Source organism: Puntigrus tetrazona, chromosome 3 (assembly GCF_018831695.1).
Source record: "Puntigrus tetrazona isolate hp1 chromosome 3, ASM1883169v1, whole genome shotgun sequence".
Classification (NCBI taxonomy): Eukaryota; Metazoa; Chordata; class Actinopteri; order Cypriniformes; family Cyprinidae; genus Puntigrus; species Puntigrus tetrazona.
This window is the reverse complement of record NC_056701.1, coordinates 29,188,948-29,215,125: the sequence shown is the minus strand read 5'-3', so window position 1 is coordinate 29,215,125 and position 26,178 is coordinate 29,188,948. Positions and strand designations below refer to the sequence as shown.

The window sequence follows — 26,178 nt, the reverse complement described above, 5'->3', positions numbered from 1 at the left end:
TGTAAACTCCAGGGCCAACCCTTGTGTGCGAAGTGATGAGGCATCAACAAACCACACAGCCTCTTTGCGCTTATAAATATTTAAGCGCGTCCGTAAGTCAAACAGCCGGCGTGGCGCGAATGACAGCTGTATTAACCGACAAACGAGGGGCGGATCAAACGTTACGACGGCCGCCTGACGTGACGTGTACTTCCTCGAAGGGTGGCGGCGCGGCGCTTTCAGGAAACGGTCGTGAAAGTAAACAGCGTATCGCCGAGCCGGACGATCTGCCGAAAGCGCTGAAAATTAAAGAGGGGCTAGAGTCCGGAGCATGGAGACGAGCGCGTACGGGGCGTCGCTGGCCGGCGGAGCCTTCGACTTCTGGAGCTTCGTCAGGCGACCGCAGACCGTCGCCAGACTGTTGAGTTGGGTGAGCGAGATCAAAGTCATCGTCTGGCTGACCGGACGGCCTCAAACCGCGTTAAACAGAAGTTTAACCGAATTCTTGCTGCAACGAGTTGCGAAACGCAGACCGTACGGAGGCAGAGTTTGTCGTTGAGGTCTGCGTCATGTGACTCGCCAAGATGTCAACACATCACATCTTAGGCAGCTAGTTTCTTTCTTTCTTTCTTTCTTTTCCAAACCATATGCAGCAACAGCATTCGTACCTGTTGACGCTCCCCGCTCATTTTTTATCTACTTTTTATTAGAAAGAGAATGCAAGCACATATTTTAAGCTAAAACGTGTTGTTTTAGATGTATTTTTAAGCAGGCCTGATTGTTCTTCTCTTGTTCTTCTCGTGTCACACCTCCCATTCAAACGTGTCTCTGTTGAAACACTCTCGATAGTAGTTTCTTTGTTTTCAACTGTGATGATGCATTATTAAAGAGATTGTGCCCTAATTCTGTTTCTTTCTGTCGCAGCTCTTCGCCATAGTTGTGTTTGCTACTATAGTTTCTGAAGGCTACATAAACGAACAGCATGGCGACGTCACTAAATGCATGTTCAATAATAATGACAGTGCTTGCAGCTATGGGATCGGAGTTGGAATTTTAGCTTTCCTGGCCTGCGTTGTCTTCATCGTGCTGGACGCCTACTTCCCCCAGATCAGCAATGCCAATGAGAGGAAGTACATAGTGCTGGGCGATCTCGGTTTCTCTGGTAAGAATCGTTGCAGATTGCATTCGCTCATGGCACAGTGTCTGAGTGTCACGCGTTTGCTTGGATCTAAAACCGTAGGGAGCATCGAAGACGACGACAAAGCAACCTTAAACGTTAAAGGTCATTGAGAGCTGACTTTTGCCAACTATATGCGGACGTCCTAAAAGTGAAGAACTATCATAATATCTCTCGGTAAAGACTCAAGTAGTCCAAGTTTGGCACATAATTGTTCTTAGGGCAACCAGATTTAAAAAGGTCAGTTCAACGGTAAAAATGTCAACGTCATATTTGTCACGGATCTTCACAACTGCGTGATGTGGAACGATATCTACATAGGACGTATCTACAATATCTATTAATATCTACAAAGTTTTCATGATGTTAGCATTTTGTAAGCTAACAACAGATTACTCTTGAAGCATTCCCCAGGGTCTCTTGTTCTTCAGATGTGTGTGTTTCACAATGAACATTTAAAAAGGGTAATATGTTCTCCGGTTCTGGTGACGTACATTTAAGTAAGTTTTTCTTAAGCATTTAATTTAATACGTTCAACTGAACAACACCGAGAGAGCTCTCTGTAAATGCTGGCTTATCCAAAAGTGTACGATTCTTTATAGCCTGGTGGAGATAGTCATGTGCTCCTCATGTGCTTGGTCAATCTGGGGAACGTGGGAATGACCCAGATACTCCACTGAGGCTTAGAAAACCCCCTACACACAGCTGGTGTGTGAAACAGTCAATAAAAAAACCCCCAGAATAAATAGGTTCTGGTTCGAAACGAGAACTGTACCTTCTGATACTAGATGAACCAAAGTCATTTAAGGGTAAACGTTAACGACTCTGCTTTCTCCTCAGGAGTGTGGACGTTCCTGTGGTTCGTGTGCTTCTGCGTCTTAGCCGATCAGTGGTCCCGCACCGATCAAGCGGCTGTCATAGCCGACGCAGGCCGAGCCGTGGTGGCCTTCTCCTTCTTCTCCACCGCCACCTGGGTGAGCACATCTCGCTTCCTGTTTCTGCCTAGCGTTCGCTCCCATAAACTGAACCGCAGAGCATCACGGTTTCTTCCGTTTCCCCCCTCAAGGCCATTCTTACCGTGCTCGCCTTACGACGGTACCGCCAAGGGGTGGAGGAGGTTGGCCTAGGCTACAACGATCCGTCCGTCGACCACGCTTCCCCGTACCCTTCGGCCTACAGCGGCGCTCCAGAGGGTTACCAGCAGTCCCCGTTCAACGCCAGTTCCGCGGGACAGGGAGGGTATCAGCCTCCAGCGTACTGAGAGCCAAGGCATTTTAACGCTTCTCCAGAGGCCCACCCGCGTGGACCGCCACTTCCTTTTTCCACACCAGTTTAAATTGCGACTCGGGATCGGTGGTGCGCTCGGCTTTTTCATGTTCGACTTTATTTATTTTTATTTCCTTCGGTTGCAAATTCTAAACATAACCCTAAATGTTAAAGAGCAAGTGTTGCACAACCGCCTCGCTAACTTCCACAGATTAGATTCTGGTTTTTTTTACGTTTATGAAACGGACGGAATTGACTTTATTCCACGCCTCGCACGACGTATGAAAGTCGACAAAACTGACGCGCCTTAAAAGTGGAATCGAAAACGAAATTTCTCGCATGCAGACAATAGAACGTGAACAGATGCTCTGTGCCAAATACATTACACGGTTCCTTAAATGCTTTGCCATATGTCACTTTTTTTTGGAAAGTATGCACTAAGTCTATTGCCAAATGGCTTTATTAACTGATAACTTAAGTCTGGTCGAGGCTAGACTAGATAACTGATGAACAGGTTGATTGAGAGCTGGGAAACGAACTACTGTAAACGTGCTTTAATTTCATTCGTGACGGACAATAGGCCTTGTGTGGATGACGACGAGCCTTATTTTTGTAAACTTTAAGCACCTGAGTTTTGAAGTGTTAAACAATCATATAATATTATATTGTTGTCAACTAGTAGTTTAGCTTTAAAATGTGTTCCTTTACGTCAGGCCAAATTCACCTCAAGATTTCTACCTCTTACTATTGAAATTGTGCCTTATTTTGAAACTAATATCCAGAAATTGAAATGACGTGTGATGTATTTCTGCATTTTAGACCACTTTTACCGTTTTCCCTAAAACCAGCATAAATATTAATCCAAGTTGGCCGCTAAATAGAAACTCTTCAGTGTGGTTGTGTTTGGGAGATTTCTACACAGTTCTGTTCTAACGCGTAATATTCGTGTCTTTCTGTTCATTTACTTGGCAAATTTTCTTTGTAACAGCAGGTATTGCAACATTCTCATTTTTGTAAGGAGATGCACAATAAACACTTGATTCTTTCCCCATGATAAATATATATCCTGTGTGAGTGATTGTGAACTATTTGGATTTTCTTTTTGCTGCAAAATGCACGTAAGTTGAATGGTGTGGTTAAATCTGTGTAATTCAAAGAAAGTCTATATATATATATACACAATTTATATATAAATATATTATTACACGCCGTGAAATTAAATGTTATTTCTGTCGCTGCTCGAAACCGTATGCGTAAAACGCACGCAATTGCGAGCGGAAGAAGTCAGTCGTCCGCGCGCCGCTCCGCTCAAGCCCCCGCCCGCGGAAGTGGAAGGATGTTCAGGAAGATGCCTGAATGGATCCGTGAGGTATGAGAGCTCACGAGCCGAGGTTTGATCTTCAGCAGCCCGGATTCATTTTGAGCCTCGTCTTCCGCCCTACTGTAAGTACAGCACGCTTTAAAAAAAAAAAAATACTTTCAGCTAGAGGAGACTGCGCTGGGTTCATGCAGAAACTCGTTGCCGGTCTAGCCGTGTTGTGCGGGCCAAACAAACACGACTTTGTTGTGCTGTTATTTAAAATAAAGAAATACCTTCGCCGAAAATGCAGTTTATAGCCTTTTTGTTTCGTGGGTGATCTTTTAATAAGCGGACATGTTATGTCAGCGAGAGATGAACTCGTGTGAAATGCAGCCTAACTACTAACAACGCGTTTGGACCAAATATCTGATCAAACAAATATCACCGTAACAACGTTTTTCATATCTTTGTGAAAGAAATATATGATCGTATAGGTAGAAAGCTCTCTGATTGGTCCAGCAGTGAATGTTTACATCACGTGATTAAAGCTATCGCTCTATTGAATTTCTTATTATTGAATCCATAAACGGTACATACACGTATCGATTATTAGCCATATATGGAATTGATTTTATGATTATTAAAGAAAAAGTATGGATACGTTTTGTATTTGTTGCACTATATAAGCTTTGCACATGTAATTTAGCCAGAATCATCACTACTATAATCATGTGTATCCGAGTAATATGTTTTATTTTATTCTCAGTAGAATGCCAGAGGTTTTCACACAAGCAAATTTACAAAAGGGCAACTGATGTTTGGAAACAAGTAAACGAGAAAAAAAATTACGCTAAGAGAAAATGTACTCATCAATCTCTGGATTCAATTCTGTTCGCGCAGGATGTAATCCACATCAAATATCATAAATATTCAATATTGTTAAATTAACCAAGATTGATGTGGCAAAGATGATCTGTGGTAAACCACCCAAGAAGAAGTGCTTGTGCTTCCATTTCCCTCATCTAGTTTTTAGGGAATACTCTTAAAACCATTGATAGGCTCTTAAAGACTTGGGAAACACTTCCATAAGTGTGGTATGGCAGGTAGCATAATAACTGTTTTTGATGATTATTAATCGCTAGGCCCAGATTCGGGAGGAAAAATAAAAATATCTTTCCGAGCATGATGGGATTGGAGTAGTTGTTGATGCTCCGTTCGGCATGAAGGCTGTACAGGATCTGCTGTAAATGGGTTCATCCAGGATGAAGCTTGACTGAGTGTTTGATGTTAAACCATACAACAATCCTCCAGATAGTTTACCTCCTTCCTTTTGTCCATGTAAATTCAGAGATGATATGTTTTAAGCTTGCGTTAAATATTAACATTTCAGTTAAACAAATCATTAACAAACTAAATGCCACCGGTATAGTCCCTTAGGGTACGTTATGGATCAGTACAGAGTCTAAAAGTTGGAGCAAGGAACATTACTCGCTCGTTAACGAGTCCAGGGCTGCTGCTAACAACTATTTAAACGTGGGAGTTGGGAGCTGGTTAACCTGTGTCATATCCAGCCGTACCTGTTTTCACTCAGTGTGTCTTCGGTTCATTCACAAAGCCACTCCTTACCTCCACGTCAACATAATTCATTTGCTACACAAAGTGTTGCTGTGGCATCGGTGTATCCTGTCGTGGCTGGTAAGTGTCTTTTGCAGGACGCTAATGTTCTCGTACCTGCTTGCAATTGTTGTTGGTGATGAAATCATCTAATTTGAGAAGGTTTCTTTAATTGTAGAAAGTGTAGAAGGGTTAGTTATTGGACAATCTTGGATCATATTTGATGTTTGCAAACTTAAGTGCAGAGGAGTCATGCTAGAGTTATGAAAACCGTTGTCTGTAAGTTTGTTACCTTTGCACTTGTTTGTCTCATTGAAGGATTGACTGTTGCATTAAATGATAGAGAAACAAGGTCACTCGATGGGTTTGTTCCTTATGAAAAGAGGGCAAAAAAAAGAGAGAATCAACACTGTGGTTATCATATGAAACTCTGAACACAACGAGGGCAGAGCTATTGGTTTGTTTGACCAAAGATTGGTGAACTGTTCCAGATTTGAAGAACATTATTACAGTTGCGTTTAGTGCTTCTAGTGCACAGAAATGACGCAATTTAGACTAAAAGCGATATTGCAATAAAGCAAGATTTTCATGTTGGTGTAGCGTGAGGGTTTTTTCTTCCTGCTAAGGCACATGGAGTTGAAGACACTCAATGTCTTCAGTGTCGTCAGTGACAATGCTGTCAACTCAAGGGGGTTACCAACTGACTGTCGCTTAAAGGGATAGTTCACCCAAAAATGTAAATCCTTTTATTAATTGAGTAATTTAAAAGGCCCTCATGTCTTTACGAACACAGAAGGCCTTCGTTTATCTTCAGGAAACAGATTAAGAAGTTTTTGATGAATTCTGAGAGCTCTCTCAAAGTCATTACCGCTATCAAGGTCCAGAAACGCAGGAGATCGGTGAAATAATCCATGTGACATCAGGGGTTGAGTCGTAATTTTACGAAGCGGAGAGAATACAAAAATAGCTTAATTAAATAATTAGTCTTCTCAGCATCACCCTATAGTGCAATTCTGGAGATATGTTGTTCTTTGTCAGTTGCGTCACACACAGATTCATTGTTTTTGTTAAAATCAAAGCATAAACAATGTAGAAAACATTTGCATGATTTTTTGTTTTCTTTGCATACAAAAAGTCATCTTGAAGCTTAGTGAAATTGTGGTTGATGTCGAATGGATTATTTTACCGCTCTCCTTGCTACGTTTCTGGTTCTTGATTGTGTTAATTACTTTGCTTTTATGGAGGGCCAGAAAGCTCTCAAAATTAAAGGAAAAATATTTTAATTTGTGTTCTGAAGATGAACAAAGCTCTTACAGGTTTGGACGACATAAGGGCGAGCAGTTAATGACAGAATACATTTTTTGGTGCCTTTTAACCTAGTTTTTAACTGGCTGTGTTACAGGATGGATCTGTTTGGGTGGATCTGTCATAAGAAGCTGGTGTGAGGTGAAAAAAACATACAAATTGAGTAAAACCAGAATAAACAGGATAAGCAGGTTGTGATGATTACACTAACTGACAGAGAAAGACTGGAGTTTATTGACTTGTCTTCCTGCTGGCTCTTAAGTGATGATCGCGCGCCACTCTCTGCACTCCAGGGAATCTTTTGCAGAATGCAATGACATAAAAAGGCAGTGTCCCTGCAAAAACCAAACACAAGTGGTCGCATGCAAGTTGGAAACGTCCCACTTGCTCTGGTTCCGGGATGTTGGGCGTAATTTGAGCCACTATCAGTATGCAGGAGGCTCCCAGGATCTCCTCTCAGGAGAGGTGAGAGGTAAACATGTCACCTTGACCTAAATGTGTTTCTGTTCCCTGCGTAGGTGTGGCTGCTGTCCCTCCCTAATGCCTGTTTCTCCAGGCTATGCACGTCTTAACCAAAATGAGCCTATGAACTCTCTTCGCATCTCTGTTGGAGGGCTACCAATGCTGGCCTCCATGACCAACACCACCGACCCTCGCTTCCGCATCAAATGGAAAGCCATCGTGGTGGTAGCATCAGCACTAACCCTCGTCCTCCTCATCTACATGCAGCTGTTGCCCTTCCACCCCCAACCCAGAGGCAAATATGGTTTGAGGTTAAACCATCAGGAGGTGAGGACGGAAGGCCGCTACAATGACACATACCCCCTCAGTCCACCGGAGCGCACGGCGCAGGGCACGCGCTACCGAATAGGGGTCATCGCGGACCTGGACACGAACTCGCTCAGCGACAAGAAGCTGACCTGGTTCAGTTACATGCTGAAGGGTCACCTCCTGGTGTCGGAGAGTGGGGATACAGTGGCGGTCGAATGGGATCAGGACAGGGTGGTCTTGGAAAGCCACTTGGCAGAGAAGGGTCGGGGCATGGAGCTCTCCGAATTAGTTGTGTTTAACGGCAAACTGTACAGCGTGGATGATCGTACGGGTGTCGTATATAATATAGATGGACCTAAAGCAGTTCCCTGGGTCATACTGCCAGATGGGGATGGCTCGGTTACAAAAGGTTAGTGTTGCTAAAGTACCCTTTTTGCACTTAAATTAAAAAGGATAATATGCCAGTGGTACCAATCCAGTAACACCAAACCAGTTGCTGTTTTTGTCTGCCTCTCAATAGCCTTGCCGAGTTATTCATGAATATTAAACTTTATATATAATCTTAAGATTACTTTTGTAACCAATTGATTTCAAAAAGTCAAATCAATAACTGTTCATTAGGTACATTGGGAGATTTTGGATGTTGTTAGCGACCTTCACACTAATATGTCTATCACTTAAGCAGAGTGGTGCACCTCATAGCATTAGATGAATTTTTGCAGCAAAATGGAGCCGAAGCACAATTGCTATAACTACCAAAACAATGCTTTTCTCGGTGACTTTTAGTTTTATGCTTCAACCGCTAGAGGGCCAAAGACGTGCACAGAATGCACACTCAGGCATACAAAAGCTTGTCACTGGGGCAGTTCCCTAAGAGGAACACCTTCTGTTCGCCTAGAGGGATACTTTGACATATAAGATGCTTAGAGTAGTAATATGTACCCTTAATGTATTCACATGCTAGGCCTGCTATTATTCACTCTTTACAAAGCTGAACAATTTTTACATATTTTGATGAATGTGCAGAGTGGCTTTAATATTTACTACACCCAAACATACATTTAAAGGACTTTTAATGGAAGTTTTAATGACGTTTTATAGTGGCTGAGAGAGCTTAATTCTATGGGAGTCCATTTCTGTCACTGAATGAGAAATAAACTCACAATTTCGAGTTGTAAACTCAGAATTATGTGACGTGAACTTGCAGTTGAGAAAAATGCTGCACCTGCTGTCCAACTGATGATTTCTTGATTTGCTGGTGCTTTTTATATTTGCATGTGTTTTCTGAAGTTGAGCTCTCTCGGCCACCGTGAATTTGACATTCAAAATCATTTTATTTATCTTTTCCTCGCAGATTGACTACAAGGTAACAGCCAAGAACTGTAAAAATGAATGTATAATGATGAAATACAAAGCAATCCGTTCACACGTAACTATTTTATTTTTCTGACGTTCTCTAGGGTTTAAGGCAGAGTGGCTTGCAGTAAAGGACGAGCATCTATATGTGGGGGGTTTGGGGAAAGAGTGGACCACCACCAACGGAGAAGTGCTGAACGACAATCCTCAGTGGGTAAAAGTGGTGGGATTCCACGGAGATGTACAACACCAGAACTGGGTTCCTAAATACAATGCTCTTCGCAGCGCTGCAGGCATCAGCCCACCTGGTGAGCAGCATTGAGTGGTCAATTCTGTATTTGAAAATTGGCATTGATATTAGTTAATGACATTTGGGTGGCAAGAGCTCTTGTAGTCTTAAAGGAACCCTCCACTATTTTTAAAAATAGGCTGATTTTCCATAGTGCTGGGGACTATTTTCAGGCTATGTTCTTTCTATGCTAAGCTAAAAATGCTACCACCAGACCTGGAGATGGGCGGAATGGATTAGAAAATGTTGAATTTGGAAAATGGCACCCAAGTTCCACGCTGTCTAGTGTAAAGTTAGAGTGCAATTTAAATTTTAAGATTAAATATGACCCCTATGGCACGTTCTTAAAAGTCTTGTGAGATTCAGTAATCATTCGCTAACAATGAGTCTTCTCAATTTCCTGTCCTCATTGATTTCTTTTCTGTTGTCGTCTCAGGGTACCTTATACACGAGTCTGCAGCTTGGAGCGACACGTTACAACACTGGTTCTTCCTGCCACGACGCGCTAGCAGCGAGCGATACGAGGAAACGGCAGATGAGCGACGGGGCACCAATCTAATGCTCAGCTGCTCGCCAGACTTCCAGGACATTAAAGTAAAAAACGTTGGGATCCTGAACCCTACTCATGGCTTTTCATCCTTCAAGTTTGTCCCCAACACAGATGATCAGATTATTGTTGCTCTAAAGTCTGAGGAGGATGCAGGGAAAATCGCCACTTACATTGTTGTGTTCACCCTGGACGGCCGAATCCTGCTTCCTGAAACTAAGATTGGGGACGTGAAGTATGAGGGACTTGAGTTCATTTAGAGATTATATGAAGGTAAATACATGCCAAGGACTGGTAAATACCTTCTTCTAGATGATGTGCATCTAGATGTGGACATTGAAGTGACTTTACGTTGAAGAGTTGAATGATGTTCAAATAATGCCAACTGGCTATTGGCAGCCATTGCCTAAAATGTGGTTGTGGTTATAGAAACTAAAGAAACTAGTATATATACCTTTATTTTAAAAGATTTATCAGAGCCTTCATCAAAAAATAAATAAATATTGCCATTTTCAACAATGACCATTTGTGGTTTCACGCCAGTACTGTACTTGCTGTGTAATGAATGTAACAGAATGAATGAAGTGATGGACTATAGTTCATGCATAAAATAGCTTGCCATGTTGTTTTGTTGACTGTTTTTTTTGTATCTCGCATTTTTGTTTTTTACTCTCTTGATCTCAATGTCTTAAGCAGATCAGTTACCTTTAAATAGAACTCTGAAATGTGACAAAAATTGAATCTTCACAAAATCGACTTTACTTATTGATGCACCGGATCTATTTATTTGTTGTTGCTGGGGTTTTTTTTGTTCGTTTATTTTCTGAAAATGACAGATTTAAGGTTTTTTTAAGAAAGAGTTTAGTGAACCTCATTTTATTTTATCCAGTAGTCTGAATCAATTTGTATGGTTTTAGGGATTTTGTTAAAAAAAGTCAATAAAATAAAATGAAAACAAAATGAATCGCGTTTGATTTGAATGCACGGGATATTCTGTTGTAGAATGTTTTTTTTTTTATGCATAATCGCTAAAATTAAATATTCGGAATCTTGACTTAAGCCAGCAAGAAAGCACTCCAAACATATTTCCATAACAATTTTGCACTCCTTGAGACTCCCCAGTGGTTTGCTTATGTGATAGACACCCCTCTTAACCAATCTTGAAGGATCTGCGTCTGGGGGGTGGGTTCACTGATTTTTAGCTCACCACTATGGTGATAAGCGTTTCTTTAGTTTAGCTTTTTGACAGAATTTCTTTATATATTGTGTGAATTAAGTTTGACTGATCTCACTTGCAGTGCATGTGACCAACTAACTAATCCCAGACACGCTGACAAACACTTCTCGTTTAAATGTGTCTGCTGCAGTAACGAAACTTTACCTAATCTTAGCATTTTCATGAAATGAAACTTTTGGCCGCCCTCAAATGTGATTACACAGCATTTCATCTAAGTTTCACAATAGTCGACTTGACCTGCTCGTTATATAAAAAGGCAAATCAAGATGTTTTGTAACTCGGTTGGGAATTGTTCCTGTCGCCGCTGTTTGCAGTATTTCCAGCAAGAAGAATCATGTACCTTCTGTGGCCTCTACTTTTTCTTCATGTTTCAGCACTGCGTCTGACTCTATTTGGTTCGTAAAAAAAAAGCTTGCTTTTTAAATTACTTGTATTTGGAGAATTTCTTGAGTCTTATAAAAAAGATCTCAAATCACAAATATATTATTTAAACGTCTCGAAATGTTTGTCTTCTTCTAAATCTTCTGTCACTGCATGAAGATGACAGACTAAAGCAGCGAAAACAGGAGGGCAGAGTGCGGTTGGTGGGGGGTCTGCCGTCCTCTGGTCGTGTGGAGGTCTTTCATGATGGACAGTGGGGTACAGTTTGTGATGACGGATGGGACCTGGCTGAAGCACAAGTGGTGTGTCGTCAGCTGGGTTTTCCTGGAGCGGTATCAGTCACTCCTGGAGGACATTATGGTGAAGGTACAAACTCCACAGCTAAATTAGTTTGTTATACACTGCTAAAAATAATTGTCTTATACTTTTAATCCAGATTCTATTTGGTTTTTTGTAGGCTCTGGTCCAATTTGGCTGGATGACATGAACTGTAAAGGCTCAGAGAGCGCATTGTCAGATTGCATTTTCAAAGGCTGGGGCGTTACTGACTGCTCACATAAAGAGGATGCAGGAGTAATATGCGAGACTGGTAAAGAATGAAAGACTGGTATTTTTTCATGTGTATTTCTGTTATTTGTATTTTTACATCTGTTTTATCTTCTTGCAGGTACAAACGTAACCAGTAATCGTCAGTTCTCTGTGGATAACAGCCTGGGTTTGTCTCATGATCTTGGTCTTCTGTTTGACAGTGGAGATGGTTGTGATTTCAGAATTAATGTGGAAGACACCAGTGAAGAGGCAAAATTGACATTCTGTGTGCACAGCACTGTCCTCATGTTTTATCCAGAACTAAAAATTACAAATGACTCCAGAAACCTCACAGTTGATGTCAGCCAAACATGCCATCCACATGTCTCTGCTTTTCTCAGGTAACTTACAAAAGACCACTTCGCTTTATATTTTAATGCAACTGTGTCATTCAGTGCAGCTCTGAACTGATTATATTAATGGTGTTAGACACTCACAGAATCTGTTGTTGCTCAGGTATTTATACACACGTCAGATCGATGTTTCCATCACGTCGGCTCAATGTCTACATCAGCTTGCGTTCATCTTTGGAGTGAAGAAGCTTATGGAGGATGTTGGCAGGGCCTTCACTGTACTCCTTCCTGAAGACAACACCTTCCGTACACAGGTGTCCATGTACGAGTACGGCGTCCGCACACATGACCTCGTTCTGCAGGAGAACGTCCTTCAGTATCTTTCCTGGAACTGCGAGTTCCTCATGAGTTCTCCAGTCTGGAGCACCATCTCCTTTCACATGATGGACGCTCTGCTGCAGCGCTCAGACCTGATTGTGAAGGATGAAGCTTTACTTCTCGTAGCTCTGGAGAGATGGATCCAAGACAAGGGTAATGAGATTAGCTCGGATCAACAGGCCGGTCTCCTGAATCACATCCGCTTCCTCTTGATCCCAGTGGATAAACTGTATGAAATACAGCTTACTTCAAGCATTCTGCGTGAGAATCACGAGAAACTGTACCTAACTGGTCTGCTTAGAGGATTTCAGTTCAATGCTCTGCCCTTCTCTAAGATCAGGAATCAAATTCATAACATGAGTAGTGAGTATCTACCCAGAATCTACACTGGAGATAAGTGGAGTGTGTTTATCAATGACACAACCGCCAGTTACCAATACCAACCCTACCACTATGTCCAAAATAACAGAATGCAATCCTTCTCCACTCCAGCACACCCTAGCGCTCTTTACAGAGAACAGAGGGTCCAGTGGCAAGCCCAAGTGTTTTTAAGTGCTCAGGAATGCTCTAACTATGGTATTTCATGTACATCTTTTCCTGTTGCAAGGTTTTACGAATACGGCAATCAGAACATGTACGCTAGCACCATTCGCTACAGCAACAGGTTGATTCTCATCTGTAAGAGTAAAAACACTGTCTTTCATGTTCAAGATTTCAAAAACGACATTGCGGTGATCCCAAATAACAGCAGTATGGGTCTGCCGAACCCCTGTCCTGATGACTACTCTTTCAGATTTGTGGTGCGTCCAGAGTATATATGAATGCAGAGTTATATTACAGAGTATATAACAGGCTTCATTACAGGCTTCAGCTTTTTTCCGCAGGAATTTTTAGTATATTCAAATCCAGTTTAATCGAATCTAATAAATTCAATCAAGTTTTTTTCACTTTTACGTTATTAAATCCGCAGTGATTTCTTGCAAATGTTTTTTTGCGCAATTAACTTTTTCCGTTTAAATACTGTAGAAATACAAATGCTTCATTTTAAAAGTGCACTTCAAAAAATAAAATAAAAATATTTCTTACATTACCACTGTCGGTTTGATTCCTTTTTGTCTGGCCGTTAATTAAAATATTTATTACGTAAATATTCCCCTTTTATCTAAAAGTGTAGATAAGGGGTTACAGGACAACAGGACAACAATTGTCACTAAACAATGAGAGCAGGCTGCCAGCAGCAGATAATTATATAAATGTATAATAATTATCGCTAGAACAATCTTCGCAATTGCTGAGGTATGGTTATATGTGATTGGTCGCGTCCACGTTGGTCGACACTGATTGGTGACTGAAATACGTTTGATACGTTTGACCTTTTCGCTCCCTCTGTCTGTGCACGCCACTAACCAGACTCAACAAAATGTATTCTATTATAAGCTAATAACTTCCAACCATTACCTTATAATAGCCTTTAACAGAAATAGTGGCCGTGGTGTCTCATTTTGAAAGAACAGTAAGTCGTAGGAAGAAATAGTGAACACTTAAGACGTTTTATTTTGACGCTTGACGCAATTATCTATATACGAGAACGATCACTTTCATTAGGCATTTAGTATTGGCTACTTTTTTATCTTGAGTTAATGCGTCTAATTTACAACTACCATTAATGTGAATTATCACACAAACATATTTCGCAAAAATCAGCAACATATAGCAGTTATACGGGAGAAAAATTAAAAAAAACTCACTCAATTCATTCCTGCATAAAATTCGCATCCCTTTAAATAAATTAAAATTGTGATCATACTTTGAATAAATAATCTGTATATCTACATTTTCTTTTACTTGATCTCTTTTTTCTTATGCTCTCACTTTCCTTTCCTCTATCCCTGACTTCCTGACTGCACACTTGCATTTTCTAAACGTCATTTCTACATGGGGGTGAAAAAAGCTTGCACTTCTCACAGCACTTTCGTGTCAGTGCTCTTATGTTTCTTTGGATTGCTTTTGTTGAATTCCAGGTAATTTAATGGTAATTTAAGGTTCAAGTGGCCAACTTTAGTCCAAGTATGCAAGCAATATCCACCTTGCACGAAAAACTGATTTCAACTAATTCTATGCACTTTAATCTAAATGTCAAAGAGCTTACATTTCATGAGTTCTCCTTTAAGATGTGTTCACACCCACCGGTGTCGTATAACATCAGCCAAAGCAGTTTTATTATTCTAAGAAACTGTGATGAAAGACCATCGTTATCAATTGTAAACCGTTTGAGAACAGTAAAATCTGCATTAGAACACTGCATTGCAACAGGTGTTGCTTCATTTTTTTTTTTTTTTAAATATTGTCTAGCTATTAATTAATGCTCGCCATGTTAAAACCGAGATGACATCATAAAACTAAAAACATCGGCAAGAGGATGACTTATGAACACTTATGAAACTTTCGTTGTATTGCAACTCCTGCATTTCTGCTGAGATCCGAAACTGATCAGTTCTCAGTACATAAATCCAATGTGTCATGATATTTGTCCCAATGACCTTCAGCTGCGTCCTGCTCAAATCTGTTACGAAGCCAGGTCTTGTCACTGATATGCCAACACCCAGATTCAAAAGATCTCATGTATGTATAAAACTAAACAGAAAACAGGTTTATTGGGGTATGGACTTTTTTATGTACATGCCTTTGTTGAGAAATGGCTCTGGGACCTCCTCTTTGCATTGTAGCGAAGTCAAACAGTCGTTCAAAGAAGATTTGTTTGAACATGCACATTGCAGTTCTTCGGGTTCTCTGATTTTGCTTTCTCGTGAAAAGAAACTTAAGGTAGACCTCAGATGTGATTGGACAACGGTAGATTGTGTAAGCGATAACTCACAATGCTTGACCTCATTTAGCAGATAGCCAGCCAGTTATCTTCAGTAAGAACCTTCATGAATTGTGTTCATTCTGCTTTGTTGTTTTAAAGAGCAAGAAAATGATTGTGTATATTTTATGGACGTTGCTGTTTTTACACGTTTCAGCGCAGCGTTGGACTCTCTTTGGTTAGTAGCCTGTATACCACTGCTTTAAAATGACTTGCTGTCATTTGCATGTGCACTTTTTATATAAATATTACAGAAAAAATGCACGTGTCTACAAATATAAGACAATACTATTATCTCAGGGGTTGGAGCTGAAGTCTGCAGGAATGTGGCTCTCCAAGACCGAGACTAGTCCTGCAGACTTCTGCTCCAACCAGTCAAACGTATCTAAAAAAGCTATTTTTTTAATTGAGGTTGGAGTAAAACTCCACACAACTGTGGGTCTTCAAGACCAATGTCGACCTCTATGATCTTAGTGCTTTGATGCAACCTGTGTTGTTAAAAGCGCTATATAAATAAAAATGATTGATTGATTGATCTCCTTTAAATCTTATGTTTCACCGATTGTTAGACATGGGCATTCTTTCAAATGTTTATGTATAAACAAGTTTACGGTTTACGACAGATGAAGAGTCCAAGCCTAAACGTGAAGGCAGAGTGCGGTTGGTGGGGGATCTGCCGTCCTCTGGTCGTGTGGAGGTCTTTCATGATGGACAGTGGGGTACAGTTTGTGATGACGGATGGGACCTGGCTGAAGCACAAGTGGTGTGTCGTCAGCTGGGTTTTCCTGGAGCGGTATCGGTCACTTCTGGAGGACAATATGGAGAAGGTATAAACACATTAGGTTGGGGAAGAGAATTTAAATGTTTAAAGCACTTTGATAACAACAGACTTATTTTCGACTTGTGTTCTATTATATTTTTAGGCTCTGGTCCAATCTGGCTGGATGACATGAACTGTAAAGGCCTGGAGAGCTCTTTGTCTGAATGCTGCTTCAAAGGCTGGGGAGTTACTGACTGCTCACATAAAGAGGATGCAGGAGTGATCTGTGAGAGTGGTAAGACCTCTACTGGATTGTGCTAAAATTACAATCCTTGCTTGTGAGAATAGATTCAGGCCCTATAATGCCGTATTGCCTAATTGTATCTGTCCATTGTTTTTCTTTGATAAATTTTAACTCTTTTTGTTAGGATTTTATTATTACAGCATTTCGCATTTTTATTACAGGTAATACAGTGTCATTAAAATAAGCATAATGATTGTCCGATAACTGAAAAATGTAAAATATGCGCTAAAGTGTAGAAACTTAAATGGTCCCAGATGTCACCCACCAGACTACACAACATTTATCCACTAGGTCTCGCCCCATTTCAAGTTTGATGCCTGCTCCGGATCTCAAAAAATTGGCCCGGGGGCAATAAAGAGCTGAATACAACTAAGAATTTTGAAAGGAGTCAGCTGGGAGAACATCTAGCAACTAGTTAAGTTAATTGACACCAGGTCTGAAACATGATTAGCTATAAAATGGATATATTTTAATTATTTACTTCAGAGTCTCTCAGAAGTAAAGATGGGCAGAGGCTCTCTAATCTGTAAAAGAGTGCATAGAAAGATTGTGGAATACTTTAAAAACAACGTTCCTCAATGTTAAATTGCAGAGGTTTCTATTTGGTTTCTATTTTTATTAATCTCCTCGGAAACTCTAAAGAAAAAGAATAAACATGCTACTCACCAGGTAAGGAAGGACACTTCTCATCATTACTTTTCATGAGACCACCTGGCAATCTCAAAGAGCATTTGCTAGGACCAATTTTTATGGTGGTGTTTTGGATGAGATTCAGTTCCCCTTAGCGAACAACTTTTAGCGGATCGGAGGACAAAGCTGTCACCTATGACTGCGTGTTATTGACAGATTTGGATGCAGAGAATTGGGCATGTTCTGGCGAGGACATCCTTTGACAGCGCTGAGGAAAAGTGTTATGGCAGGCTCCCCCCCCTCTTGAAGGGGTGGTTGCTGTGCATCTCATCACTCCATTGGCCCTGGGGTTGGAGGTGGAGCATCTTTCCAAGCCCTGCAGGACCACCTCTGGTGGGCAGGGCTTATTTGGCAGCTGTCCAGGCTGGCTCATTCCTCCATATGATGGAGTTGCTCTAAGTTTTCCAAGCCAAACCGCTCTACACAATGGATGATTCTTTTAAGGAGTCGGTGACTGACCTAATCTTTGCAGGCAATCGGCAAGGCCACTGCCAACCATGGCCTTTGGCTAAACTCAACAGAGGTTGAATCAGGAGCTGGGCTTGCAGAGGGCTTTGTTATGCACTTGCTTACAGCATGGCACTATTGGATGCATTCCCCATTAGCATATTAATGCAGCTGGAGAGAGCATTTGATAGGAATAAACTGAGATACTGTTCCCTTACTGAGAACAAGAGTTGTATAGTAAGTCTGCACAAGAGTTGACGACTGTCACCATCATTTGAGAGATTATGACAAAATGTGCTCAGAGGTGACTTACATAGTAAACAAGCTTAAGTGTCATTTATTCATACAGCTATAGACTTCGGTATAGTAAACAGTTACCCCATAAAGCCAGAATAAGTTTAAAATAAACATATTTCGTTATCTTAGGGGACTGTGGTTACATTAGTATCCAGAGAGTTATCAATTTATTTTTGTTAGCAAGTGAGAAAAAGTAACGTGTTGCACTTAGTTTCTTTTTAGGGAGTAACGCAATATTGTCACGCATTACTTTTAAAAGTAACTTTCCCTAACACTGATTACAACTAAGTGAATCACTTGAACTGTAATGCTGTGGGATCTTCTGAACTCCCGTTCTCAGGTTTGACTTTGGATAAAGCCATTCTCAAGGGACAGAAGTTCACGGTCAACTGGCCAAAAGGTGTTGCAATGAAAAGCAGCATTTTTGATTATAATTCTATTGGACTAGCAAAAAAACTTGCTTTGACTGTGATTTGTATTGGACTGGGGAACTTGAAGAACACTGGCACATTTCCATCTGTTTTATTACTGTCTCTTTGCAGGTACAAACATAACCAGTAATCGTCAGTTCTCTGTGGATAACAGCCTGGGTTTGTCTGAAGATCTTGGTCTTCTGTTTGACAGTGGAGATGGTTGTGATTTCAGAATTAACGTACAAGACACCAGTGAAGAGGCAAAATTGACATTCTGTGTGCACAGCACTGTCCTCATGTTTTATCCAGAACTAAAAATAACAAATGACTCCAGAAACCTCACAGTTGATGTCAGCCAAACATGCCATCCACATGTCTCTGCTTTTCTCAGGTAACTTACAAAAGACCACTTTGCTTTATATTTTAATGCAACTGTCTCATTCAGTGCAGCTCTGAACTGATTATATTAATGGTGTTAGACACTCACAGAATCTGTTGTTGCTCAGGTATTTATACACACGTCAGATCGATGTTTCCATCACGTCGGCTCAATGTCTACATCAGCTTGCGTTCATCTTTGGAGTGAAGAAGCTTATGGAGGATGTTGGCAGGGCCTTCACTGCACTCCTTCCTGAAGACAACACCTTCCGTACACAGGTGTCCATGTATGCGAGTCTGGCGTCCGCACACATGACCTCGTTCTGCAGGAGAACGTCCTTCAGTATCTTTCCTGGAACTGCGAGTTCCTCATGAGTTCTCCAGTCTGGAGCACCATCTCCTTTCACATGATGGACGCTCTGCTGCAGCGCTCAGACCTGATTGTGAAGGATGAAGCTTTACTTCTCGTAGCTCTGGAGAGATGGATCCAAGACAAGGGTAATGAGATTAGCTCGGATCAACAGGCCGGTCTCCTGAATCACATCCGCTTCCTCTTGATCCCAGTGGATAAACTGTATGAAATACAGCTTTCTTCAAGCATTCTGCGTGAGAATCACGAGAAACTGTACCTAACTGGTCTGCTTAGAGGATTTCAGTTCAATGCTCTGCCCTTCTCTAAGATCAGGAATCAAATTCATAACATGAGTAGTGAGTATCTACCCAGAATCTACACTGGAGATAAGTGGAGTGTGTTTATCAATGACACAACCGCCAGTTACCAATACCAACCCTACCACTATGTCCAAAATAACAGAATGCAATCCTTCTCCACTCCAGCACACCCTAGCGCTCTTTACAGAGAACAGAGGGTCCAGTGGCAAGCCCAAGTGTTTTTAAGTGCTCAGGAATGCTCTAAGTATGGTATTTCATGTACATCTTTTCCTGTTGCAAGGTTTTACGGATACGGCAATCAGAACATGTACGCTAGCACCATTCGCTACAGCAACAGGTTGATTCTCATCTGTAAGAGTAAAAACACTGTCTTTCATGTTCAAGATTTCAAAAACAACATTGCGGTGATCCCAAATAACAGCAGTATGGGTCTGCCGAACCCCTGTCCTGATGACTACTCTTTCAGATTTGTGGTGCGTCCAGAGTATATATGAATGCAGGCTGTTAACATCATGTTATATTCTACCAGGGGTAAAGTTTAGGTCTGCATATTCAGTTCATTCATTTGAAAATAATTTTTAACATTAATCAATATTCAATGTCAGTTTATGATCATTATAATAATGAGTCATTTTGATGTTTTTATGTAATGATTAGATCAGATTGTTACATGTTTGGTTGTCTAAAGGTGCACTTAAAATCATACAAATAAAAAAATCATAATTTGTCCTTTTCAAATTCTTTTCATGCTTTTCTGTTCGTAAACTCGATCACCTACAGTATTTTATAAACTTACTGTACAGTAATAAAAATCTATTCATTGCAAAACCATCTTATGTCAGTATGGGAGGATACAACACTTTTATACATTTTTTTTGTCAAAGTATGAAAATAAAGTAATGTAGGCTGAATAGATTGATGGATGGATGGATGGATGAATGGCTAGATACAAGTAACACCAGTTACTTTGCCTCCCATTTATTGGTCGAAACTTCTCCTGTTCCCATGTTAACAGAAATTGTGAGTAAGTGCAGAAGTGTTGTAATTTTTAGGCCTACTGTAGTTCTAGACTAAATGCGAACGTGAATTTACTTGCACAAAACGAAAAAAACCCAAAACTGTATAATTACGTATATTAAATAGCATATATAAATATATAACTGTATTTAAACCGATGTACACTGAAGCAATTCAGCAATACTAACAAGCAAAAATGATTTCACATAAAGATATGACTAGTGTTTTTATTATAATTAAGAAAAAACATGTTTTATTATTGCTGAAGAACGTTAAACCTTCATTCCTGTGTCCAGAATCTGAGCACAGCTGGTTTGTTTGAGCTGCACGCTCTACTCTACAAGCATGTCCTTCAGCCTGGGGCTTATTCGTTACATTTTACAAAAACATAACTTTTATTATATCAAAAACGAACAAGTACGGCATAAGCCAGGCCCAGAGTCCTTTAAACACGTGTGATCTTCTGAAAACCTAAACTAGTAGCATGCTGTGTATTTTACCAGTCTAGTGACTAAGCGAGATTTCCTGTAGCAGGCCACTTAATTAAAAATAATTAAATGTTGGCGAGAAGCACGCAGATGTAGGATAACCATGACACATTTCAGGGGAAATGTGAATGCATGTTAAAATTCAAAGGAACTTTTGTCGAAGGTTTAATAAACAAAAGTCTTACCATTAAGATGAGCAATGCTGTTTTGATGAGGTCGGTCTGAGAAATACGTTCAGTTACCGGTTATTGTGTTAGAACTTGTTCTTCGTCTCGCCCCAGCTCTCGATGTCTCAAATCGGTGACATGAAAAAACCACACTCACACGCCGTTGCACAATTCTGTTCTTTTCTTTTGTGAGCGCTGTTAGTGTTTGGAGAAAACAGCTTATTTATAATTACACGTTGACAGCTGCACTTGAAGATCGCTGCACTTTTATTTTTATCATTTTGATTTGACTCGGTACAGGTTTTATTGCTTCTTCTCCCAGACAAAATAATCTTTCTCTAATGATTAAGTGCTCTTTAATCCGCAAACAAACCCAGTTTCGCTCAGAGTTGTTATGTTGGAACAAACGATTCCATCCGATGAATGATCAGAAGAGGAGCGGGCCAATAAGTGAACCCTGAGGCACCTCAGGTGCTTTATGACACTTATAAGGACCGGCTACTGAATTGGATACTGTAAAAAGTATTACATAATGCATTTTTATTTTTTATATTAAATATTGCATTGTCAAAATGTAGTTTTTAACCTAACAGCACTGTCCCTGTTAGCCGGAGGTTTTTTTCCCGCGTGAATGTCAAAAAAACGTGAGTGGTCCGGTACATGTCTTCTTAAAAATGACATAATAATATATACAGTGGTATTTCCCACATTTCGTTCAAAAGTTCGCTATCTCTTTTTAGGGCTCTTGCATAAAGCTTCAGTTTTCTCTTATGTTGCCGCATCGTAGTTTCGCATAATGTTCAAAATATACATTTTGCGCTATGCAAAGCATTTATATCGCATGCAGCAGAAAGTTAAAGTTATGGTGGCGATGGTTTCAACCAGTAGTTTAAATTACCCAGTAGCCACCATTTTGTGACAAAATTATATCGCTTATTTATTCAGATCAGAGCTGGTCGGTTAGATCGGTTTACATACGTACTATATACTTTTTATACATGCTATTTTATATACTCATTTTACGTATATTATATATACCACATATTTATATTTTATATACCCACATAACAAGTACCTGCCATCAGATGCAAAAATCAATAAATAAACAAAAACTAAATTCATTTTAGGGCTAAAAGAGCTCATATCGAACTGTTTTATGCATCTTCCACACATATTTTACAAAACTCCTTTCTCTACCCCTGTATAGTCTGAAAAAAGCTCCAGCACTGGAAACGTTACGACCCGTAATTCCCGAAATAGGTTAGTTCCTGGAATGCCGGAGCTCCGCAGTCAGGTGAGGACCTCGCATCTCAGACGGATGAGCTGTTTGGGGAAAGAGGCGTAACGGTGCTCAGATGTAGACATCTCTGTTTTTCTCCTCAGGCTGTGGCGTGCCGTGAGGAACCGAGGCATGGATTTCTGCTCATTTCGTCTCCAGTGTGTCATTTCCCCTCATGCTTTTATTTGTCCGCCCTCTTTTCTTTCAAGCCCACACGTTTCTCAGTAAGTAAGAATGAAATCTACCACACGAGGTGATCGTTCAGTAGAGGTCACTGTTTGTTCTGTTCTTTCACTGTTTGTGCATTGAGATATACAATCTGCCAGACGCTGGGCTGTAATGTTTTTACTCGTCCTTTAAGTATTCATTGATATCGCCGGACGAGACGAAACGCCTATTTCCCACGTTTTTGAATAAAAAAGTCTAAAGTTGGCTAAAGTACGGGCGATACCAAGGGTCCTTTCACAGACGTGAATGCATTTAATGTGTATTATGTGAAAGAAACGAGACGTAAACTGCACTAAATAATGTCTGCTTCGCACGTGTAAGACAGAAGGGATTAAGAAATAGTGGAAACTTCTGATGGAGATTACAGAGAGCGAACGGTGATGTAAGGCCTGTTGCTCATGACACATACAGTAAACCTGCTCATGCTATAAACATTACTCAGTGTTCTCCCAACGGCTGTCCAGTCCTTTCACTGATTTCCTTTCCTGTGACTCACGTGGGATACTCTCCCTGGCATACATACCTCGCGTCGTATTTACACTATTTATACGAGCAGCCGAGATGACGCGAGCCATGACTTGATGTCACCAGTAAGGTCTTGTGGGAAGCAAACCAGATGTGGGCAGCTAAAGGAAGGATAAGCGGTCAGCTTGAACCTATTATGCTTAACTCCCCCACATGCCACAGTCTATAGGCATTTAACCCTAAACCTTTGCGTACGGGTGTCTTTAGAAGTCCGTACTGGCCTCATACAGCGGTTTTGCGTAGGTTTGCGGTGTTTATTCCAACATGACATGTGGAGATTATTGTTGGAGGTATTTTATAAAAAACCAAGCACGCTATCATTATTACTATTACTCATGCTTAGGATTGAGGATCTGAACCAACCCCTAACCGTATATTAACTCTGGAGGAACTCGTCCCACGTTCAGGCCACGCACGTGAATGATACAAAAAATCTAAAAATATAATTGTGATTTGGTTCAGGTCTTCGGTTTTTCATGTAATAGTAATCAAAAAATGATATTCCTAAAGAAAAAAAACAAACATTCGAGTTGCATTTTTATAATGTTTATTTTTATTCATTTTACATTTTTTGGACTAAAAATGTTCCCTCCTCCTTCCCCAGTTCCGCCGTGTATAGATCTGCTATAATTTAATGTATATTATATGTATTTTTACTCACAGAAATGCAGAAATGCTGTTTTCTTGGACAATTTTGTGACAGATAGGATTCGGGTCACCAAGTGTCCTACGCACAACTCCAGTTGTGAGAAGTCCAGTGATGATACTAATTGGTTATTTAGGCACATTTGGTCAAATTTTTGGTCCAATTTGATCAAGTTTGTCCACAGTCACCCAATAAAAAGATCATCTGTGGTACAGCTATCCACTTTCATAACCGTATTTGACAATGAATTCCACTTGATTGACTATAGGGAGCTCCGAAATCACAAACAGAACAACATGCCGTTGCTTTAATGCTTTATGTTACGTCATTTTAAACGATGAATTATATTAGCGGTAGTTAGCAAAAAAAACACGATTTTTGCATTTTAAATAAATGTCGCGTTTCGTCGTTTCTGCTTTGCCTCAGATAGTATGGATGATATCAGACGATAACACAAGTGAAAAAAAAATGCACATTTGTATCAACAAACCAAACGTAATAGAGACCTGGTAGTGGCCAACCACCTAGTAATTCCCTAGCCACTGCGTAATAGCATGCTGAACATAAACCACGACACCCTAGCATTGTGAATTTCCAATTCTTTTCGTACACAGAAAATGTCGAAATAACGCGTGTAAATCTGGCATTCCGGTCAAAATATCCACTCGAGCGATGAGCAATGAACGTGTAAATGAGCAGCCACCAAATTGTAAAAACTCTAATTCTATTCCCTGGAACCATAACAATGGTACAAGTTTACAGTGAGGATACAATGACTTCCAAAACTAATAAATGAAGGGTGAAGCACAATAAGACATTACCAGGCAAGGGATTGTTTTACTCACATTCTGTTTTTAATTGCATTTAAGGGAAATTGACACGATATTACAAAAATTCCCCTTTGTTCCATCTTTTGCAGCAAAAGGACTAAGAGGGTCTCCCTCTCCTAATGAAGGTAGAGCCAGACATGTTGTCGGATTTCATAATATGTCTGAAAACACCATGTTTACCCGATATTAGTGTTCATTGCTAAGGCAAGCGTCACTGAAGAAAGTCATCGGGAGAAGGGAAGGTGCGGGAGGTGAACCGAGTGACCTAAAGATACAGAAGTGTTTCCCTGCATCTGTTTGAGATTTCAACAGACAATCATGCAAGATGGACTTCCTTCGTGATCTCCAGCGGTTCGGAGTTCCTCATTTCTCCTTGCATACAGAACCAACAATGGAGTCCTGCAAGACACTGCTCTGTTGAGCATTGTTTCTCTCGTTGAATTAGACGAATTAGATTACACACTGGGCGGACCATAAGAATTACGTTTTTACATTCTAAACACAGAAACATATCGTTCGGCTACGTTAAACGGCACACGTTAGATTAATCAGGCGTTGAAAAGCAGCGGAACAAAAAATCTGAGAGACGTGACACAAAACGGAGCACATTGGCGTCAAACAGTAGCAGGTCAAAGACGTGACATAATAATAGCTATGAGACAGATAGCAACCGTAACGCTGTTTGGCCCTAATACGGGAAGTCTGGGAAATTCTGATGGGTAGGCACGAAATCCGCAATTCTCTTTTGCGCCACGATCTGATGAACTTTCGTGACCTCACGTCACCAACGCCAACCGTGCACGTGCGAATCAAACGGCGAGAAGACGATTTTGTGAATAAAGCATAAAATGCAGTACATAAACACATAAATAAACACATACAAACGTTTAGATTTGTAAAATAGCGACATGTGACAATTAAATGTTTTATTCAACTGTATAGGCAATTAACTTTAGCATGAGAGCGTTGCATGTGTGTGTATATGTATAAAAAACATAGATAGATAGATAGATAGATAGATAGATAGATAGATCTACTCTGAAATACAATATAATACTTAATTTTAATTTTTACAATTTTTCGAACAATATCAAATGCAAAACAAACAAACCAAAAAAATGTTTGGGCTATAAATGCTTGAAATATAATGTAGGATTACAGTAAAAACTACTTCATATAAGGGGAAAAGCACTAGCTCAATTTACCTCATGCCTTTTGGCTCAAATTACAAACATTAGAGCTACTGTACGATCATGCTAACGGTATTAAAAATCACAGACACGTGTGATATTTTTCCAGATTTGTCTGTGATTGTTCAGACAGAAAACCTTTTGAACCTAAAGGTAGTTACCAGATATTCATGAGCCTCTCTTCATCACAGGACTAGGCTACAACTCTTCATGTATACGTAGTACTTCGCTCATTTTAAGGTTGCCATGGGGTGGCTCAACTTCCCCACAGGCTCCCATCACCCCATTCTTCTTCTTATTATTATTATTAATACAGAACGTGGTCAGAAATGATGCTAGTAAGTGGTTTAATACAGAGAAGCCGGTGGTCATCGTAAGGTCAAGGGGCAGCAGACGTCAGAGACTCGGCGTTACCACATTCTCCTTTTGCAATACTCATATTTCTTTTTTCTGTTAACGTAAAAACAATGACAAAATATCAATAAAAGACCCATACAGCGAGG

At 40.4% G+C, this 26,178-nt stretch overlaps 4 protein-coding genes across 7 annotated transcripts; all 4 read left to right on the top strand.

Annotated features, from left to right (window-relative positions):
- Positions 1 to 170: 170 nt before the first annotated feature.
- syngr2a (synaptogyrin 2a) lies at positions 171 to 3,480 on the top strand. The gene is made up of 4 exons (XM_043233258.1): positions 171 to 409; positions 904 to 1,141; positions 1,997 to 2,130; positions 2,223 to 3,480. The coding sequence occupies exons 1-4, from the start codon at positions 311 to 313 to the stop codon at positions 2,415 to 2,417; spliced, it is 666 nt and encodes a 221-aa protein (XP_043089193.1). The 5' UTR covers positions 171 to 310; the 3' UTR covers positions 2,418 to 3,480.
- Positions 3,481 to 3,716: 236 nt separating this feature from the next.
- cant1a (calcium activated nucleotidase 1a) lies at positions 3,717 to 10,574 on the top strand. 3 transcript variants are annotated; one of them, XM_043232972.1, is made up of 4 exons: positions 3,717 to 3,865; positions 7,160 to 7,821; positions 8,873 to 9,076; positions 9,494 to 10,573. In XM_043232972.1, the coding sequence occupies exons 2-4, from the start codon at positions 7,182 to 7,184 to the stop codon at positions 9,862 to 9,864; spliced, it is 1,215 nt and encodes a 404-aa protein (XP_043088907.1). In that variant the 5' UTR covers positions 3,717 to 3,865; positions 7,160 to 7,181; the 3' UTR covers positions 9,865 to 10,573. The 3 variants fall into 3 exon arrangements, with proteins under 3 accessions (XP_043088907.1, XP_043088914.1, XP_043088925.1); XM_043232979.1 differs by lacking the exon at positions 3,717 to 3,865 and adding an exon at positions 4,896 to 5,417 and having other exon boundaries at positions 9,494 to 10,574; XM_043232990.1 differs by lacking the exon at positions 3,717 to 3,865 and adding an exon at positions 5,452 to 6,782 and having other exon boundaries at positions 9,494 to 10,574.
- A 503-nt stretch (positions 10,575 to 11,077) lies between these two features.
- LOC122334864 (galectin-3-binding protein A-like) lies at positions 11,078 to 13,571 on the top strand. 2 transcript variants are annotated; one of them, XM_043232748.1, is made up of 5 exons: positions 11,078 to 11,236; positions 11,382 to 11,588; positions 11,659 to 11,811; positions 11,890 to 12,151; positions 12,267 to 13,571. In XM_043232748.1, the coding sequence occupies exons 1-5, from the start codon at positions 11,176 to 11,178 to the stop codon at positions 13,300 to 13,302; spliced, it is 1,719 nt and encodes a 572-aa protein (XP_043088683.1). In that variant the 5' UTR covers positions 11,078 to 11,175; the 3' UTR covers positions 13,303 to 13,571. The 2 variants fall into 2 exon arrangements, with proteins under 2 accessions (XP_043088683.1, XP_043088691.1); XM_043232756.1 differs by having other exon boundaries at positions 11,079 to 11,236; positions 11,680 to 11,811.
- Positions 13,572 to 15,356: 1,785 nt separating this feature from the next.
- On the top strand, positions 15,357 to 20,043 carry lgals3bp.3 (galectin 3 binding protein, tandem duplicate 3). Its single transcript, XM_043232799.1, is given in 6 exon segments — positions 15,357 to 15,522; positions 15,968 to 16,171; positions 16,268 to 16,399; positions 18,385 to 18,646; positions 18,762 to 18,924; positions 18,927 to 20,043. Coding segments are annotated over 6 exon segments (1,701 nt in total). The 5' UTR covers positions 15,357 to 15,455; the 3' UTR covers positions 19,800 to 20,043.
- The last annotated feature ends 6,135 nt before the right edge of the window (positions 20,044 to 26,178 follow it).

What these genes read in the sequence shown, in the direction of transcription:
- syngr2a (XM_043233258.1), top strand. Translation starts at nt 311, where the DNA reads ATGGAGACGAGCGCGTACGGGGCGTCGCTGGCCGGCGGAGCCTTCGAC. An exon ending in GGGCGATCTCGGTTTCTCTG is followed by an intron (nt 1,142 to 1,996) that starts GTAAGAATCGTT and finishes CTTTCTCCTCAG; the next exon opens with GAGTGTGGACGTTCCTGTGG. An exon ending in TCTTCTCCACCGCCACCTGG is followed by an intron (nt 2,131 to 2,222) that starts GTGAGCACATCT and finishes TCCCCCCTCAAG; the next exon opens with GCCATTCTTACCGTGCTCGC.
- cant1a (XM_043232979.1), top strand. Translation starts at nt 7,182, where the DNA reads ATGCCTGTTTCTCCAGGCTATGCACGTCTTAACCAAAATGAGCCTATG. An exon ending in GGATGGCTCGGTTACAAAAG is followed by an intron (nt 7,822 to 8,872) that starts GTTAGTGTTGCT and finishes GACGTTCTCTAG; the next exon opens with GGTTTAAGGCAGAGTGGCTT. An exon ending in TGCAGGCATCAGCCCACCTG is followed by an intron (nt 9,077 to 9,493) that starts GTGAGCAGCATT and finishes TTGTCGTCTCAG; the next exon opens with GGTACCTTATACACGAGTCT.
- LOC122334864 (XM_043232748.1), top strand. Translation starts at nt 11,176, where the DNA reads ATGTACCTTCTGTGGCCTCTACTTTTTCTTCATGTTTCAGCACTGCGT. An exon ending in ACTGCGTCTGACTCTATTTG is followed by an intron (nt 11,237 to 11,381) that starts GTTCGTAAAAAA and finishes CACTGCATGAAG; the next exon opens with ATGACAGACTAAAGCAGCGA. An exon ending in AGGAGTAATATGCGAGACTG is followed by an intron (nt 11,812 to 11,889) that starts GTAAAGAATGAA and finishes ATCTTCTTGCAG; the next exon opens with GTACAAACGTAACCAGTAAT.